The sequence below is a fragment of the Neovison vison genome, chromosome 7 (assembly GCF_020171115.1).
Source record: "Neovison vison isolate M4711 chromosome 7, ASM_NN_V1, whole genome shotgun sequence".
Lineage (NCBI taxonomy): Eukaryota > Metazoa > Chordata > Mammalia > Carnivora > Mustelidae > Neogale > Neogale vison.
In genome coordinates, this window is record NC_058097.1 from 27,044,986 (window position 1) to 27,065,545 (window position 20,560).

The following is a 20,560-nucleotide window of genomic DNA, read 5'->3' on the forward strand; positions in this document are numbered from 1 at the left end:
ATACGTTAAGAAACCATTACTGGGGTGCCTGGGTGGCTCGGTCGGTTAAGTGTCTAATTTTTGGTTTCAGTGCAGGTCATGATCTCCCGAACAGAGCCCCTAGCATTGGGCTCTCTGCTCAGCAGGGAGTCTGCTTCCCCTCACGCTCTCTCTCTCTAATAAATATATAAATCTTTGGGGGAAAAAACCCATCTACTGACTACGTCTAATACCAATGCAGGCACCAGACCATACTGAAGTCAGATAAAAACTGACTTTTAAATACTGTTTTAAAAGTTGGCTAAGATATATTAAGGATTCCCAACACTGTTCAAACCCCATGTGCTACCATGCGAGCGGCACAGCACTGCGGGTGTTCCTCCCACTAACCATAAGCAAGTATGGCACAGGGGTTCCAGAAGTCTCTTTCTTGCTTCAAAGCACATGGTTTTTATTCAGACCACAACTTGAAAAGTTATTAACAATTTTTCAATTCCTCTCTTCCTTTAAAAATTACACCTCTTTCTTCAATCATATCCTAAGGAAAGCAATTTCCCAAACTGAATTTTTGCTATAGAAGCATTATTTCCCTTCTGAAAACTTGTTAGAAACAGGTATCATTGACGTTTTGTTGCTCTTCTAAGAAGGCCTGGAGGTAAAAGGTTTTAGGAACTCACCATATCCCAGTTCACTTTTGCTTTTAAAAAAAGTCTCAAAGGGTGCCTGGGTGGTACAGAGTTTGTTAAGCCTCTGACTCATGATTCTGGCTCAGGTCGTGATCTCAGGATCATGAGATCAAGCCCACATGGGGTTCTGGGCTCAGGATGGAGTCTGCTTAAGACTCTTCTTCTGCCCCCCCCCACCAACCCCTGCTGCCACACTCTTGCTCTCTCTAAAATAAACCAATCTTTAAAAAAAAAAGTGTCAGCTTTTCTTTACATTAAATTATCCAAATGTGAACATTTTCCTTCAAATGTAAGGTCAGTTCAAAATGATCAAAAGCCTCCTTCCTAAGTAATGACACTGGGTGCCAACAACCTTACTCTTGACAACAAAGTGCCTGGAGAAGAATGGTTTAGATGGCAATTCATACTTCTTCAGTTATTTCTTCTACTTGTACACAAAAATTCCTTTCATTCCTAAAGGTTCTTTATAAATCGAGAGAAAGCCCTAAAAAGGGACAGGTCCCTATTGAAATGATTAAAATAAATTTCCCGTGTAGCTTACCAAATACTAGCAGCCACCATGAATACTGCTCACACGTGCAGCGTGTGCACTCTCTGCCGTCACCCGGCGAGCCCCTTCACCCAGGTTCTACATTCCTTACGGCACTTCTTCCAGAGTGGCCATTTATAGGAAAGACACCCAGACCCAGAATTCCCAAGCCTATCTCTGGCCTTCACACTTTGTGATCTCCTACAAATAGGGTAGAGGAAAATGCCTGCCCAAGTAGAAATAACATCACCTTTCCATTATTTTGAAGATTATAAGGAAAAAGCCTGTAGAAATGGCTAAATTGTAAAAGGGCAAAAAAAAAAAAAATACCAGGTATGGCTAGGATATGGAACAAATGGAATTCTCACCTACTGCTGGTGGGAGGGTACATGGATATAACCATTTTGGAAAATTGTTCGGCAGATTCTACCACTGATGAACACACATATATCCTCTGACCCAGCAATTTCCCTCTGAGCTGTACTCAACAGAGATGCAAACATATGTTCACCAAAAGACACGTACAAGAACGTTCACAATAGCACTATTCATAAAAGCAAAGAACTGGAAACTATCCAAATGTCCATCAACCCAAGGACAGATACGCAGATTGTAGTGATACTGCTCAGCCATGAGAATGAATGGCCCGCAGCTACATGCAATGATATGCAGAATGTTCAGCAAAAGAAGCCAGAAAGTAGAGTACATACTGCAGGATTTCATTTACATGAAATTCAAAAACAGCCCACATTAATCTATGATGTTAGAAGTCAGGACCAGGGTTCCCCTGGCGGAGATGGTTGAGAGGTAGTGACTAGAAGGGCACACAAGGAGGGTTGTCCGGGTGCTGGTAACAATCTGTTTCTTCATCTGAGTGTGTTCCATTTGTGATACTTCACTGAGCTGCATACTTGTAACGTATACACTTCTCTTTATATATGTTATACTTCAGGAAAAAAGTTCAAAGCAAACAGCAACAAACAGCATAGGTCCAGAAAATGGTACTTCCTTAGAGGACCTGAAAGGAGAACCATCTGCATCCCTTGCCAGCTTTTACAGCAAAGCGATCCATTCTGCTAGGTGTCACAACAGAGAAGAGCAAAGTATTGATAACTCTCTTCCAAGGGGACTTGAGGTCAAGGAAGAAAAAGTCTACAAAATAGACTAATCTATTTTTAAGAGAAGAGCAATCAAAAAAGAACATCTCATTAGCAGCTTATAATTACTTCCAAATCCCAATACAGACCACAACCTATTAACACCATTTTAAAAAATGAAGTTTATAAAACCATGAGCTGTTCCACCTACCTGTCCAGACTCACAAGAAATTGGGAAAGAAACATTAGGCTGGCCAAGGGTTTTATACAGTTCTTCTTTCCCAAAGATCTGATCTTAGTCTTGGAACCTAAGAAATGTGCCACCGTGTCCTTAATGAGTAATTTCCTAAGACAAACGTCTTTAGTGTTTATCTGGGGGCCAATTTAATAGAAAAAACTGGTTTTTAAATCAGGAGCACATGTGTGGATACGGGATGTATGAAGTTACCCTGTAGGCATGACAATGCCAAACTTTTCACATTTGATCCAGACTTCAATGGAACGATGGTACAGAAACCAATAGTCCTGGGTTTCACCCGTTTATTATGTGTCTCTCTGAGCCTCAGTTGTCCTAGTTCTTGTGAGAAAAGAATCGTAGCTAGCCATGAAACAAATTCCAAGAAAAACGCTTACCAGGAAACATTGAAGTATCTTACACTATAATTTTTACAACATTGTAATTTTTAATCTGCACCTCTAAATCATCTGAAATGACTTGGTTTTTTGTTGTTTTTTTTTTTTTAATTTGAGAGAGAGAGCATGAGAGGCGGGAAGGTCAGAGGGAGAAACAGACTCCCCATGGAGCTGGGAGCCTGATGCGGGACTCGATCCCGGGACCGTGACCTGAGCCGAAGGCGGTTGCCCAACCAACTGAGCCACCCAGGCGCCCCTGAAATGACTTGTTTTTGTAACAATAGTAAGGGATGACCATTATGGGTCAGGTGTTTACATTATCACTAATCTTCCCAATAATCCCATTTTACCAGTAAAGATACTGAAGGTCCGCATGGTTAAGTCCCTTGAACAAGGTCTCAGAACTAGTGAGTGGTGAAGCAAGGATGTGACCCCAGGTCCGTTTACTCCTCAACACCAGAGTCATAACTGCGTGGCAAGTCATAGCTGCCCCTTGGCATAAAGGCAGACATGACAGATCAAGCAAGATGCTCTTTCCTGCCAATCCCACGATGCAGCCTCAAAGTCCCTCTCAGTAAGGGTCTCCAGGATACATGAAGTGAAAAAAGCAAGATACGGAACAGAGCATAGAGAAAGCTAGCTTTTGTATAAGAAGGAGGGGGGGAAGATAAGAATGCACAGTCTCCTGTATCTGTGTTCATATGAAGAAACACTGGAAATAGACATAATAATAAATAGTGATTACATCTGGGGGAGGCAAACCAGGGAGGGAAACAGCTTTTGGGGGACAGGGTACTTTAATTCTTGAATCATATAAATATAATGCCTTTTTAAAAATCATATTTTAGGGGCACCTGGGTGGCTCAGTGGGTTAAGCCTCTGCCTTCAGCTCAGGTCATGATCTCAGGGTCCTGAGATTGAGCCCCGCATTGGGCTCTCTGCTTGGTGGGGAGCCTGCTTCCCCCTCTCTCTCTGCCTGCTGCTCTGCCTACTTGTGATCTCTCTGTCTCTGTCAAATAAATAAATAAAATCTTAAAAAAAAAAATCAGATTTTAGAGAGGACAAAACCCTCAACACTACCACCAATCAATAAACACTGGCAATTAAAACAAACCCTATTTAACATACCCTCTCTAAAATCAGTTTCAACATATCTCTAATACTTCAGAGCCCAATGATATGTTCAGCAAGTATTGCCTGAGCATCTGTTCCAGGCATTCATCTAGGCACTGCAGGGATGAGTAAAAATAAGACAAACAAAATCCTTACCTTCATAGAGCTTACCTTCTACTATGAGAAACAGGCACTAAGCAGTATAAAGACATGAAACATACACAATGGTACGTGGGAGGAAATGCTGAAAAGAAAAATACAGCAAAAAAAGGGCTACAGGAAGTGTGGAAGAGAGAGAGGCTAGGTTAGATTTCAGATCTCAAGGCCTTGAAGGCCTCAGTGAGATGGCACTGGGTAAATATCTGAAGGAAGTGAGGGAGGTAGCCACACAGCTATTTGGGGGGAGAACATTCTTGGCAGAATCCAATAGGAAGCACGGAGGACCTGAGAGAGGAGCAAGCCTGCAAGCTCTGTTCAAGGAATCCGTTAAGGAGCGAGCATGGCTGCAGCAGAGAGCAATGGGAAGAGTGGGATGAGGTGAGCTTGGAGAGAAAACACCACCAGGTCACATGGGGACAGAGAGGTCATGGTGAAGACTTTGGCTTTCACTCCAAGGGAAGTAGGTGTCACTGGAGGATCCTAAGCAAAGGAGTGACCTGATCTAACCTGTGTTTTAACACCGTCATTCTGGTTGTGCTGAGAAGAGACTGCACAGGGCAAAAGGAGGGAGACTAGCGCAGCTGAGCAACTCTAAGATGCCCCCATCCCCCGCCAATCGCCACCTGCTCGGATTCAAGCTCTTGTATAATCTTCTCCCCAGGAGTATAGGTTGGATTTAGTGACTTACTTTGAACAAACAGAGGGGTTAAGATACTACTTTCATGATTAAGTCATAGAAAGACTGGTTTCTATCTAGGGAGCACTTTAGCTCTCCCTCAGATATCCCATTCTTGCTCCAGGGGAAGCAAGTTATTATGTTGTGGCAGCACAACAGAGACCCATGCGACAAGAACCTGATATCCCAGCCAAGGCCATAGAAAACCTGAGGCTTGCCAAGAGCCACATGGAGGAAGCTTAGGAGTAGATCCTCCTGGAGTCGAATCTTGAAATGAGTATAACTTCAGCTCACACTCTTAAGAAACCCTGAGCCAGAAATACCCAGCTAAGCTAAATGCTCGTTTGCAGCCACTATGGTTTGGAGTAATTTGTTAGACAGCCATAGAGTAAATAAAACCAGCAGTTAGAGGCTAGTTCAATAAGCTGAGAGAGGTGATGGTAGTTTGGAGCAGAGTGTTAATGCTGGAGGTGTAAGAAGTGGGTGGAGTCTGGGTGTGTCGTGAGAGTCCGGTTAATTGGACTTGCCAACATGTGAGACAGACTAAGTGGGGAAAGGAGAGGACAAAAATGAGTCTGAGGTTTTTGATCCAAGTAAGTGAAAAACTGGAACTGCCCTTTATAAAGATGATAAACTCTGTGAAAAGAGAAGGCTGGCAGGCTGGCATGGGAAGGAGGTGGCGTATAGTTGCTATCATGACCCAATTACAGGCATGGAGAGCTTGAGATGGCTAGCACGCATCCAAGGAGAGCCAAGGACACTAGACAAATGAGTTTGGGGTGTAGGCCGGCAAGGTAGATCTGAATCTTCAGCACAGAAATGGCATTTAAAGCTACAAACCCAGATAAGATCAACCAGGCAGTGGCAGAATGAGAAAGCACAGGTCAAGGATTGTGCCCCAGGATGCTCGAACATCTCGAGGTTAAGGAACCCTAGGAAAACTCAGCAAAGGAAGCTGAGCAGAAACAGCCAGACAGGCTGGAGGAAATCCTGGCAAATGTGGGCATCCTGGGGGCCAGGGGAAGAAAGTGTCTTCATGGGGAGATGGTGATCATCTGTGCCAAGACTGCCAGTAGTCGAGTTTATAGCTAAGCATTCCCTGACCTCACATTTTTACTGGTAGTGGCTTATCTTTTGGATTCAACTTACCTCACTTTCTTGAGTGAAGTCCAAAGCATCTTCTCCTGATGCCAGCAGAGTGTGGAGAATTCGCTGTTTTACTTGCTCCCACTCGACCAGCATGGACTCTCGATGGTACTCCTCAGCCATGCCAAAGGTCTGTCAGAGAGGAACAGAGGCAGATGACTCAAACAGGAAAACAACATAACTTCAAAGTTACTATTTCCTTCAAAGTTCAACAGAAACTCAAAGCCCCTCCAATGATCATCTTTCTGTAAGCAGAGCAAAAGCAACCAACTTAAAAATTATTCTTAGAGTCTAATGCATTAAAAAAAATTGCTTTAATAGTGGTAAACACTTGTAAGATTTACTTCTTAAACCACTTTTGAGTGTACTGTTCAGTGCTATTAGTACACTCAGACTATTGGGCAGCTACCATGGCCATACAATTCTACAGCTCTTTTCATCTTGTAAAACTGGAATCCTGTCCCTAGTAAACACAGACTTTCCACCCTCTCCTTCCCCCAGGCCCCAGGAACCACCACTCTACTTTCTGTCTCTCTGTTTTCAACTATTTCCAGGCACTTTATAGAAGTACAATCAAACAGTGTTTGTCTTTTGGGATTGGCTTGTTCCATGCAGTATAATGTCCTCAAGGTTCGTCCGTGTTGTAGTATATGCAGAATTTCCTTCCTTTTTAAGGCTGAAAAACATTCCATTGTGTGTGTACCACATTTCGCTGATCCATCCATCTATCATGGACACTGGAGTTGGTTCCACTTGTTGGTTGTTTGAGTAATGCTGCTATAAAGGTGGATGTTCAAATTTCTCTCCGAACTCCTGCTTTCAGTTCTTCGGGGTGTATACTCAGAAGTGGAACTGCTGGATCACGTAGTAATTCTGTGTCTAATTTTTTGATGGATTGAATAGTGTTGCCATACAGGATGTACCCTTCTACATTTCCACCAACAGTGCACAAAGGCTCCAGCTTCTCCAGCTTCTCCACAGTTTTTCTTGGTTTTTCTTGAGGGGTTGCCATCCTAATAGGTGTGAGTTGATATCTCATGGTTTTGATTTATTTACATTCCCCTAATGATTAGTGCTTTTTATGTGCTCATTAAGATAAATACCTCTTTAAACCTCTGAAATTAGGCTACATTTTACAAGTGATAGCACATCACAGTTTAAAGTGAAGTACTTTTCCTTGGATCATAACAATCAGTGGTTTTTAGTAAACATCTAAGAAGAGACAGAAACAAAAGATTGTCTCAATGTCTTTATTTTTTAAGAGACAGTAATATTTTCATAGAAGGAAGTAAACCAGTAAAAGAGAAGTGGCACCTTCTACGATTAGGTCTCCTACCACTCAAAGTGATCACAGAAAGTCTGGCAAACCTCGAGCCTGTCTAATGCTAATACTACAGGTTGCTGCCAAAACAAAGGTGCTCAGAGAGAAAAGGAAAAAGAAGAAGAAAAGAAAGGAGGGAGGAAGGGAGGGAAGAAGACAAGACAAAACAAAGCAAAACTTTCTTGAAGGAATGAAAGCGACTTACAGATACACTAACTCATGACTGTTCTTACCCTGTTACTCTTTAACTGGCAGACCAGGTTTCCCAACAGCTTCAGCCCACTTTCCAAAAAGCCATTTCATTTACAATCAGACTGGCATCTAATTAGGCAGCACCAGGGGAATGAGCATTAGTAATGCCTACTTTATTTTTGGCAACGCAGATAATTTGTAATGATAATATCCATATACATGAGCCCTGGGAAACTGTCAGAAAAATCACATACACTCTTCCTACAAATGGGATGTTTGAGTATGGACAGTTACTTATTAAAATCTGGAAAAGACAGATAGCAAACCCATAAAAATGATTGGGAAGAAGGCTAGGGTCCCCTGCAAGTCTGATTTTGGTCCATCTATCAACGAATCCCTTCTCTAGTATGTATTTTGAAGAGACAGAGAGAAATGACAATCACAAACTTTAAAAACAGTCTTCTACCTGGTTTGCGTCTCGCTGGAGTCAGGCAGAATGGAGTGTTCCAGTCAGTTAGACGAGAGTGAAAAAAAAAATACCCCGGGAGGGGGGAATCATTTTCTCTTATTACACTAGTGAACTTCAATATGAGAGCTATGCATTTTGCATAGAGAGACGTATACCAGAACAGAAAGGCGGTATCATGCATAGGAGAAGGGGTGTTTCCCTTGAAGATATCCAGAAATGGTGCACAAGTGAACCACAATTTCTTCTCAACTCTTCCTAGTTAGTGGTCAAACCAACAACCTCTTCAGCTGGGAAAATGAAGGGTGATGTGGCACGAGGACGAGGGTGGGCAGAACTAGGGAGGTGGGGGGAAGGCTGGCAGACCACTTTCTGAGCGTGCAACAGGAGGGGAGGCATGGCCTAAGCTGTGGTACTGATCCAGGACAGCAGAGTGACACAGGAGTTTTTCTTAAGGTAAGTCCTCTGGCTGGGTAAAGAATGGCCTAACAGTTAAAGTGACTGAAGGAAACTGTTTACTATCCAGACACGCTGTTGATGAGGACAGTGGGCTCAGACTTCCAGTGTCATTTAAGGGATAGACTGACAAGAGTGGGAATTAACCAACACCTGTTAATCAGGCTGCCCACCTACGTGCCAAGAACTGTTGTTTCAAGAACACAGGAAGTACTCTGAAAACTGGCAGCTTTCTGGACTCAAATCCTCAGATATATATCTGAGCAGTGCCAGGCTACTCACTTAGAAACAGCCCACAACCTGAATGAACAGCACTGTGGTTCCTTTCGTCATTAGTGTGATAAGGAGCTTCAAATAAAAATAAATGGCCCAACATTAAAATTTTCTTCCTTTGACCACACAACCCCTAGCTTATCTTAATTACATTCGAGCTAATGAACATCTAATTTGTGGGCTAATCAGAGATGATCAGCCACCCATCTGCCCTATTCCAGCCTATTCCCTTCAGACCCACAACCGAACCACCAGATTAGGTGCAAAGAAGAATGCCAACTAGGAGAGCTAATGAATGAGATTCAACAGAGCTACTCATTGACAACGAAGAGGAGTGAAGTTCTGAGGCAAGATGAAAGGTAGGGAACAGCAGAAACAAGGAGAGGAATCCAAGGGAAGAGAAAAGGGACAACCTGGAAGGGTGTGTGGATGTGTAAAAATTAAAAGGAAAGACAAACCACAGAAAATGACAAAAGCAGTAGAGAAATTATAAATTCATGGGACTCTTTCAAGTTAGGTGTGGACATCTAACTCTGCAAACAGTGAAGAAAGGAAGGCAGGAAGATAATTGGGCAACTGAATTAAAAACAGGTGGGGAACACTCAAACCCCTTTTTCATAAAGGGAATAAGGAAATATGCTTTGACTTCACACCCACTTATTGAGCTGTTGCTGGCTTTTAGAAACTCTACATATGTTCTGATAATGTTGTTCTGTTTTTGCTGGGACGCACCAAATGGAAAAAGATAGGACACATTTGTGGTTTTGAAGCTTGTTTTCTTGGCATTTCAGCAGGACATTGGCAAGTTATTCAAACATGAAATTACCACCAAAATGCCAGGAAGCCGCTCACCTTTTGTTTGAAAATAATTCTTGCTCAGTGGTAGTGTCCTAGTGTCCAGACAGGTGAAAGGTCTCTCCCGCAGGCCAGCTCCCAACACCGGAAAATCTCCCTCACAAACACATATGCACACATTTTGCACTGTGGTGTGTCACTTAGATGTTTTGGCTGGCTGCACATTTAGTCTCAGTATGGTACAGTGTTCAGAGACTGCCAATTCCAGAAACACATTCCGCAGGGTAAATGGATTAATAAGGCTCAGTGGCATTCGACAATCCTAATTTAATTTCACTGGTCCTTTACAGCAGGAGAATCGATGTTGGTGAGTAACTCACTCAAAGTGTGAACAAAAAAGCCTTTAAAAACATTTTTTTTTTCAAAACTGAATCAAGTGAATTTCTCTATTTCTAGGAATAAATACTATTGCCAAAAATGTACTTAATAAAATTTTAGTGATTTTTTTTTTTTACTCTGATAGTTAAACATACCAATCATTTAAATTAATGCCTTTGGAACCTCTTCTTATAAATTAGAGTTGGCAAGCCCCCAGCTGCCCTATCTCTCTCACATCGGCCCTCCTGAGACAGTCCCCCACCAGCACAGAACATTTTAATAAAACACACTGACAAATAGTTTTTTATTTTATTATTTTAAACTACATAAGTAATACATAAATATATTTCACTTGAGATAGGAGTTATACAGTAAACAGCGGGACAGAGGTTTCCCCTTCACCCCTATTCACTTCTACAAAGATAGCCACTGCAGACAGACTAGAGTGAATCCTCCCCAGCCTCCTTCCTGGGGAGAGCTGCATTTTTCAGAACCAACTTCACAAGACTGCTAACCTTCCTCCCCCACTCCCCAAAGGACTCCAGTGGCCTTAAAAAAAAAAAAAAAAGAAAGAAAGAAAAAAAAGAAAATCTTACTCCATAATGGGATCTTTTGGAAAAGTTTTATCTTCTACTTCTTGTCAAAAACAAATGGAGATAACGCATGTTAACGAACAATCTTTGAGTATCTTGAGGGAATGCCTGATGCAAAAATATTGCTCCACATATAATGGCTGCTCTGGCTGACTTCTTTATCATCCTTTGGAGAGCCAAGTTGGTTTCCTTCTTCTTATTTTTTTTTTTAAGAGCTCGGGAAAATTTTTAATATAAAAGGTAACAGAGAAAGTCAAATTGTATGAAAAAAGGAAAAATTAAGGATAATTATCAATGATCATAATTGCTTTTCTGAACTGCTGATTCAACAGAAATCAAAATACCACTTTATATACCGAAACGATGAATCGAAAGAATAGTCTGGCCTTCCATTTTAAGATTAATTTGACAATTAATTGGCAATTCTGTTTCAGATGCATTTCAGTCACTAAATACAAGTAGAGTTACAAGCATGATTATCTTCCTCAAAAACAGTTCCCGTAGAACTCCCTCTGGTGAATTAACTAAGTAGGAGAGCTGGGCCTAGACACAGGCTCCTGCTTCCAGAACACTGCTGCCCTCACAATGGTGTCCATCCTCATTTGAGTTCCTTTCTTACCCTCTTCCGGGACTCCTCAATGGCAGACAGCAGGGCATTGTCCTTCTCATTCTTCAGGAAGCCCTAGGAAAGGGGGAGATATGACGCAACTTAGGTTAAAATCAAACTTCAAATAATCAAAAGTACACTGGAGGGGAAAAAAAGTCATTAGGATATCTGCTATCCTGCCCACCTTCACCCTGACAGAAATTTCTTAACCCAGAAACATCAAAACAGGTGGTTTTTCCAGGTGTTTCCTAATTTTTCTTTCATTTTTAGAGCACATGATGATTATTAGAGGCTAAAGTCTCCATGAAGCAGTAGCTCAAGTCCCACATTCTATAAACATACAAAACGTGAACTAACAAAGACTGCCCTTCAGTATTTCTGAATGGCCCAGATTATAGACACAGCTTTGCTACACAACAGTCATAGTTCTTTTAACTACCTTTAGTTTATATTTCTCTGTTGCTTTTTCAATTCATTCTTCAGTTTCTTCCTAACATTACAGAAGCAGCACCATCTACTTGTCTGAGTATTTTCCACTTGTTGGTCAATGACTGGTCTACTCCCCAAAACCAACCAACCAACCACACATTTCTGAGGGAGTTTTGCCATGTGCACTCCCTATTTCAGGCCTGATGACACTCACTGCTTGTTTAATACAGATGGGATGACCAGAAGACCAACACTGGTTTGATATGCACAGAATAAATGCCCACAAAATGCAACTACAGAGTAATACAATGACAGACTTAGTTCCAAATCATGGTGCCTCCGTTTACTGATGGCATGAATTTAGCCAAGTCACTCAAACTCTCTCAACTTTAGTTCACCTGTATGTAAAATGAATATTAAATGAGATATGCAATCAAGTGCTTGACTCAAGCTTCGATACACTTATTAGAATCAATCAGATTTAGGGGTGTCTGGGTGGCTCAGTCTGTTAAGCATCTGACTTTTGATCTCAGCGCAGTTGTCAATCTCAGGATCATAAGTTCAAGCCCCATGCCCAGCATGGAGCCTATTTAAAAATAATAATAATAATCAATTAGGTTTAGATCTGTTGGTGACATCAAAGAGGGAAATGCCCAGGAACATCCAGGAACATGAACTCTCTAGGGGAATATAAAACAAAAGAGAATTCAGATAAAGTTTTAAAGACATGCTAAATTTTAAAATCATCATTTGACAGTTTTGAAAACTTCCTGTCATGGTTAGTTAATTTCTGATCACCTAATATATATTAACAACTACAACATTTTAATATTATGTTATTCAAGCAGTCCCAGATATGAAATTGCTGAATCTCTAAAACAACACAAAACAAACATGGGGGGGCACTACAACTGGGAATATAAATTTAAATAAACTATTAATCCCCATAGAGTCCCCTGATTTCTTATGTACTGACCCATGATTCTCCCACACCTGCTGTCACACCCCAACCTGGTGTGCACTGGACTGAACAAGGACAATGGCCAGCAGCCAAGGAAACGGTTCCCTCATAGGCTCCTCCAGGGCAGTCCCTGAGGCAGCTCTCGGACAGCTCTGAGGGCCCAACATTAGGACTGTTCCAAATACCCACAGTGCTATTTGGTGGTGGGGTAGGGTGGGGAGAGGCGTTAGTCACTCACCTACTAATGCAATAGCCTCAATAAACCACAGCACATAAAGTTAGGACCCCATATGGTCCACACAGAAGGAGGCAGCTTGTCACCACAACCTTGCTTCTGGCCATCTCTTGGGAGCCAGACAAAAGATGGGGAGGATTTTAAAAGATCCCATTTATACCCTTTCACAGCAAATCAATCAAGTCAACAAACCTTCATTATAATCACAAGGCGTCTTTAATGACCAAAGCTAAAGGTTTTAGTATCACAGTTTGTAAACAAAACTATGGAATTATCATTGAATGCTGCTCCCAAACAAATGGTAGGCACAGATTATATTTTGTGGCACCTTTTCCTGGCTGCTTCTATGGGAGGTGGATTGTCTCTGCAAGCCACCTTTGGGGTAAGGGTGGGGGTGATAACCACTGCCCAACAAGGCCTAGTCTTATTTTTTTCTTTCTAGTTGGGGGGCGCTGTGCCAAGTGGCCCATGCCCTTTCTGGGCTTCCTCTGCTCTTCCCAATGATCAGCCTGTCCCATTTCTTTGAGGTACCCATAGCTACATGTAACCAAGAGAGCGCGTGCGCGCACGCGCGCGCGCACACACACACACACACACACACACAATTAAAACACAAATGCAAAGCAATAACCAGACACGTCTGTTTAAAAGCAACTTAAGAAACACAATTCCAAATTTTCTAAGAAGTGAAATTTCAATCAGTGATGAAATAGAGAAAAAAAGATATTGCTTTAGGGGCAGATGATTCTTTTTGAAAATCCTCATTATAAACCCCCATTTCAAAAATCTCATTAATAAGTAAATCAAACACCTGTGCATGAGAATCAGTCTTTAGACAGCATCTACCTATGAACAAAGACCATGAGCCATTATGTACCTCAGCAATTGGACTCTCTTGGTAACAAAAGCTGGGCCCACAAGACATACAGAGTTTGGATTTCAATTTTTTTTTTTAAATTGTATTTATTTATTTGACAGACAGAGATCACAAGTAGGCAGAGAGGTAGGCAGAAAGAGGGGGAAGCAGGCTCCCCGCTGAGCAGAGAGCCCGATGAGGGGCTCCATCCCAGGACCCTGGGATCATGACCCAAGCCGAAGGCAGAGGCTTTAACCACTGAGCCCCCCAGGTTCCCCTGGATTTCAATTTTTCACCCTTTATTCCTCTCTAAAATAGGCCACATATCACATTTTATTTAAAAAAAAACAAAAAACAAAACAAAAAAACCCACACACATTAGTGGCCTACCTTTTGAAAAGAATCTTTAACAGAACGTATACAGCCAGAACAGTGCCGGACTCTGGGTGCCATCTAGTGGCAGTTACTCTCTTTGAAAGAATACACACCTTGAGGGAAAGTAACAAATTAAAGAACTAAATAGTTGGGCAGAAAAATACCTGCCGACACCCAAGTTTCCCATGGATCTCTCCCTTGACTTCACTCTTCCATGTGTGTTTCCTTTCCTTCCCACTGCTTCTGGGAGGTGCCTCTCACACCCCACATCCCAGAGATATATTTTTAATAGCTCACCAGAAAATGGGTTTTCCGTAGGACTGAAGGGGAACCTGGGAGGTGCCATTCTCAATGAAGATCCTGGTCACAGACAAGACCCAATACCCCACCTCTCACTAGGAGATGCCAGCTGTCTAACTGTGACCCTCAGAGCACCACATCACTAACATCCCCTATTCTTGCCAACAAGCACTTTTAAATTGTTCATAGTCTCCCACCCAACCCGTCTACTGCTGGCCCGTTCAATAAAGAACATTCCATAAACATCTGCAGGCCTGCTAAGTAAGATAACCACTCCTGACTTCCCCATCTGTATAATTCTCCTCACTGCCAGAGTCCTGGAAACAGATCCTCTTCTAACCAGCTCCTTGAATGGGTTTTGGTTTCAAGCTTTCTGGAACATATAATAGCTCTCATTCAGGAAGCAATTAAGGGCCAGATACTGCTCTAAGCAATTCAAAGACGTTACTGCTAATCTTTTAAGAGTATGAAAGAATAGACATGATCACTCCACTCTCCCCTCACCTACCCCCTCTTCATTTTACAGGTGAGAAACAGAATCTCAGCATTTAACTAATTGGACCACAGTTTCCCAACCAGGAAAAGGAAGACACAGAATTCAAACAGTTCCGACCCTCAAGAGACCCATCACTTCCAAGATAATAAGGGAACATTACACTTCCCAATCAAGAAAATAAGGAAAAACTTCCTTTTCTCTCTAAAAAGAGAGAGTCCGGAAGGAAGCAAAATACTTTAAATTTGTTTTCTTCATTATCAGTTCCCCTTTACAAATGATGAATTTGAAGGCTCAGAGAACACTAACTCTTAGACCAGTACTAGTAAGGGCTAACCCTTTCACTGTTACAAGGGATCACTCTGCGCTAGACGTGCAATACACACATCTGCTTCTGGTCCTTGCTTTTAGGTCAGTACTAAACTGTTTCTCAGTGTTACTTAACTGGATCATACATTAAAGTACGTCCTTAATTAATAGAGGTTTAAATGTTGAGAGGGCCATTCAAGACGGTTTCTAGAGCTTTTACCAACTCTACAATACTGTAGGGCCACACTAACATCATCTAGTTTGTAGACTCCAAATTTTCTGACCTCTTTTTTATCTTTCTGCATTCTACTATACTGTCTCTATGACAGCAAATCAAGGTAGAATAAACAGATATTTTATGATTGCATATTTATTCCTTTCTTCCTCCAGCCTCATATAGTTAGGGAAGGAATGAAACAATAAATAATGAGTTCTTGGCAGTCCTTTAGAATGATGTTTTTCAAAATGTGAGTCAGAACTCGTAATTGGGTCATGAAATCGATCAGCATTTCTTTAAAGAAATGACTTGCAACAGAGATATGTGGTATAGGTAAATACTGTTTTGTGAAACTTTTCTTCCAATTATGTATACATATTCATATGTATGAAGTGGGTTCTGGTATAAAATATACCTCTTACTACAGGTCACAGACAAAAAGCAAAAATCAGTGTTCTAGGATGTCAATTCTTTGGCATCCCAAAATAATATTACTATTTATTGCTGTGGAACAAATAAACACCATACATCTGCCCAAGCAGTAGCTCCAGCCATGTGTTCCATCTTTCTTTTTTTTTTAAAGTAGGCTCCTCGCCCAGCATGGAGCCCAATGCCGGGTTCGAACACAGGACACTGAGACCAAGACCAGAGCTGAGATCAAAAGTCAGATGCTTAACCAACAGAGCCACCCAGGCACACCCCATGTGTCCCACCTTTAACAGAAGAAGTGGGCTGCCCTGTAATGTACAAAGGTTTCTTTCACTATCTGAAAGGAGAACATTCCTTTGAAACCTTTCATAAGCCAAAAAGACATAAAGCAAAGAAGCAATTGACATGAATACATAAGAAAAATTTTTTGAGTGTTCCCAGACCCCCCAAATAACCTCTCGTTAGCTTTTCTGACACCTAGAGTACATCTTATTAATGGGTGCACAAAATAAAACAAGATAAAGCACAGATGCTCACAGGTAGAGTTCAGAGCTATGGCGGCTACGGCTGAGATGCTGAGTGTGGCCGTCAGGAGAGGAGCTTGGGTGGGGCCGCTCTCCCTGCTGCCGCCCTGCCTGCTGCCGCCCTGCCTGCTGCCGCCCTGCCTGCTGCCCCTCTCCCTGCTACTCCTCTCCCTGCTGCTGCTCTCCCTGCTACTCCTCTGGGCATGTGCTGCTTCTATGCTACAAAACAAAAGCAGAAGGCTTTTTTGCTTTTCATCTTTTTCGTAAAAACAGAAGCCCACTTTGGATTTCTCTTGGTTAGCAAAAACAGGTACTAACGTAGGTCTTCTGTAAAAGCAAAGTGGCATAACACAAGCTTTTGTAAAGTACAGGGGATACCTCTACTAACCAAGAACAACCCAGAACATAACCACAGGTAACCCAATTCTCCTATCAAACGTGTGGTTACATCTCAGGGACCTGACAGCCACATTGGCTTTTAAATGGCTCACGCTGGGAAAGAAAGGCATACAACGGCCTTTTTTTAGTCACCAGGCAGGCTGGGTTTCAGAATACAAGTGGCAGCTAACTCCTACTACAGAAGAAGGGAGTGGGCACAAGGATGTTTGTTTTTGTCAAATGGCCAAATTCTCTTAGCTTATTTGCTTTCCAAAAGTGAAAACTGTAAGAAATAAGGGTCTCTGTGCGAAAAATTTCTGTATCCACTTTAGCTAGGAAAGTAAGATGGCAAAACAAGAGCTTACAGTGACTCTTTCACAGTTCTTTGCTTCCCACCCACAACAAATAAGTGATCTGCTGGACAGTTAGTTACATAAACAGTTTGAAGATTTTGAACACAGATTTCCTGACCAATAAAAAATAAAACAAAAAAGATAAAATAATTAGTCTAGCTTGGCCCACAAAGCAAAAGCCATATTTTATATGGTCCTCAAAACACAAAAGACAATTCCGTGTCTCCACTCCTTCAACAGATCAACTGGGAATCTACTCTGACAAAATTTAAAGCGAAGCACCCACAGTGGGCCAGACTTTCTGTGAGAAAGTATCTGACATAAGACAAAAACACACAGTGAGTGCTTTAAAAGTTTTGTATCTTCTCTCATTTAATACATAATGATATACCAACATTCCAAATCAAACTAACACAAGTTAGCGGGGACAGTAGAAAATGGTCATCGTAGATGCAAAAAACATTGCCAAGACACAAGCAACAGCTAGGAATGCAAGGAAAAAGTAAAAGAAAACCAAGCAGACCAAAAAGTAAACTTAAAAACCAGAATAATCAAGAGCGTCTGCTCCAAGGTGGAAAGAACACTTCTAATAGGCACTGCAAGTGGCCGTTAGAACTTGAGATATTTTAGGGTCTGATTTCTAGAAACACGGGGGTGTGAGCTATATCCACTATGTGCTTCAGCTCATTCTAAGGAAAAATACCTCCTACTCCCTTAACCTTGCCTAAATGTCCCTTCTTCCCAATTTCTGAACAAACAATCTCTTCTGAAACCTTCTCTTGGGTGAAATGTTTAGAAGGTAAAGCTGCTACTTCAGGAGAAAGTGAGGAAGGACAAAGCGAGATGCTGTGTTCAGACGGGCACAACAGAAGCCCTGCCAGTACTCAGAGGAGCCGCGGGCTTATCAGATGGTGCGGACATGCTTTTCATTAGCTCCCTTTGTGGCGCCTACAGAAAATGCCTCAAGGAATTTTCAGGTGCAGAGAGATGTTCATTACTGATAAAGCCTAAAAGATGAACAGAGAAATTTTTAAATTTAAATTTAAACATTTTCAAGATTTGGGGGACTTTCATATGGTTTTATAGCATGCTTGGTTATTTTATCAGATCAGTATTTAATGTAATACAGTAAGAATGCACAGAATGTCAGTCTAAAACACCCAAGAGACAGTGAATCTCCTTTTGCAAGGAATACAGACAGAACAGCAAATCCAGGCTTTATTTTGCAACTCAGGTATTTAGAGTAAATCCCAAGGCGTGTTTTCTACAAAAAAAGTTTACTACTCCAAAATGTTTCTTCACAGACTGCATTAAATTTTAAAAAGTAGATACACTAGGGGCACCTGGGTGGCTCAGTGGGTTAGGCCTCTGCCTTCAGCTCAGGTCATGATCCCAGGGTCCTGGAATCGAGCCCCATGTCAGGCTCTCTGCTCAGCAAGGAGCCTGCATCCCCCTCTGTCTTTGCCTGCCTCTCTGCCTACTTGTGATCACTGTCTGTCAAATAAATAAATAAATAACTTTAAAAAAAAAAAAAAAAAAGGTAGATACATTGGTATCTTTAAAAAAAAAAAAAAAAAAAAAACAAAACCCTGCAGAAAGTAGTGCTAAGCCAGTGGCTAACATTACTAACTGTAACATATTTTTAATGCTGTTGTATGATTTCTCACTGTGCATTTATGCAAAAGCCTAGCCGCTCTCCTGCAGTAGGTGGCAGCAGACCCTGCAAGAGTGGCTATGGAGTGCCACCATTTGCCAGCTCAGCAGATCCAGAGGCCTGCAGGCAGCTCTGGAGCCACAGGTGGCAAACCTTGTCACTATAACATGGCGCTGCATGGGCAGCAGGCCATCTGTCACTGTCAGGCTGCAGGGTCCCATTTTGTACATGGTTTCTACTACTGGGCTAAACAAAGGGTCACACAATTAGGTGATGGATTTGGGCCCATTAAGGCAAAATAAATCACTTGCTCCCAAAATTCACATTGATTTAAAGGATGGTCTACAAATTCGCACAGGTTAAAGCTAGCCCAGTGTTGGTCCAAGGAGATTCTAAATCTAAGAACACACAGCTCTGAGAAATTGCCTCCCTCTGGACTCACCCAGGGCTTTCCAGGCAGCACTGACTTAAGCGTGCTGGCACATCTCATCTTTTCAAGGGCGTGTCAGTCCAGGAGTGATGAAATTCCATCTAACCTGTATCTTCTGCAAAAGCCACAGGCCTCTGAGAGAGCCATTCATACAACCCCACCTAATTTCCTTTTGTGGTCCCCTTCCTATTATCCTCCCCAACCCACAAAAAGAGGAGGAGGAGAAGGAAGGGAGAAATAACTATCGCGTAACAAAACCCCAAGTTCCAAGACTTTCAGTATTGGGTAAAGAAAGAATGTAAGAGGCAGGACTCATCACGACCCAGAAGGGGAAGTCTTTGAGGACGCGGATGTGCCATTCCTGTGTGTGGCAGTGAGGGGTGCAGAGGGCACAGCACACATCCCTTGTCAACACATAACTACCAGATGCCTCTTCCTAGTTCTCCGCCAAGCCATGAAGCTGGTGTCCTGCCCCCACGAAATAAGGCTGAGGTTAAGAGCTGGACCCTTGTGAGGCCAGTTAACATATCTTGTGCTACTGCTACAAAAACGGTTGTACCCTGTTAGGAAGTCCGGGATATTCCCGTTATTTGTTCCCTATCTCTGGCCTTCCAGGAAAGGAAAGCAATCTGTTCAGCTCAGTCACTGGGAGACTATGTGCAGAGGGTAAGAGCATGATATAAATGACTAAAAGAATAAACGATGGCCATTTAGGCACTAGTGAGGAAAAAAACGTCTTCAGCAGAACTCTCCTTTCTTTCCAAACCCAGCAAAGCCCTGCAGTGACCTTTTGGGATTGCATAAATAACTTTCCCCTGCTGGTCCCAAGAGGTCTGGGGAGAGGATGTGGCTTGCTCCATGCTGAGTCTCACCACTTCATGAAAAACAAGCCCCAGCCTGCGTGCTAGGGAGAGGGCCCGTGATGCAGCAGGATGCGCGGCGCTGCGGTGGTTGGGCCTCTGGCGGCCATCCTTTCTCTCCGCTCCTAGAAGTGGGACAAGGAGGAACAGGAACACTGGAAGCCAAGGCAGAGAGGGACAGAGGGCACCCAGCCAACTGTTCTCAGACTGCTGAGGTGGCCCTATGGGAGAAAGCAAGGACAGCAACTCTGAACACTATCTTCCTGCCCCCACCCCTGCCCCGGTAAAAAACTGGTACACTTGTATGGCTAACCTTTGGGGACACAAGAACAGGAGGAATCTAAAGAGAAAACTTCAATTTAGTTTTGCAACTGGGATATAATAGTATGCCTGGCTTTAAAAACCAGCACCAGAACCCTCTCCTCACCCAATGGTATGAACAGATCTAAAAAATACTAATGCTATAGTTATTTGAAGTGATGGTAAGAGAAGGAGAACATACATTAAGGGACAATAAAAATGTTCTACTATGTGTTTGGGGAACTGATTTCCATCTTGGAGACATCAGTCCACAGTTAAAGAACTTTGGGTACTAAAACCGCACTGCAGTATAAAACGGGAATGCATCAATAATGGCCTTTTATCATGGCCGACATCC

General features: G+C 42.3%; 1 protein-coding gene across 4 annotated transcripts in view; it reads right to left on the bottom strand.

Moving 5' to 3' along the window:
- The window catches only part of NUP93 (nucleoporin 93), a 109,640-nt gene that overhangs the window by 27,734 nt on the left and 61,346 nt on the right, over positions 1 to 20,560 (bottom strand). For all 4 annotated transcript variants that reach the window (XM_044256101.1, XM_044256102.1, XM_044256103.1 and 1 more), the window contains 2 exons: positions 11,112 to 11,174; positions 6,022 to 6,150 (listed from right to left, as the gene is read on the bottom strand). In XM_044256101.1, coding sequence (XP_044112036.1) covers positions 6,022 to 6,150; positions 11,112 to 11,174 — 192 coding nt within the window. The remainder of the gene's footprint in view (positions 1 to 6,021; positions 6,151 to 11,111; positions 11,175 to 20,560) is intronic.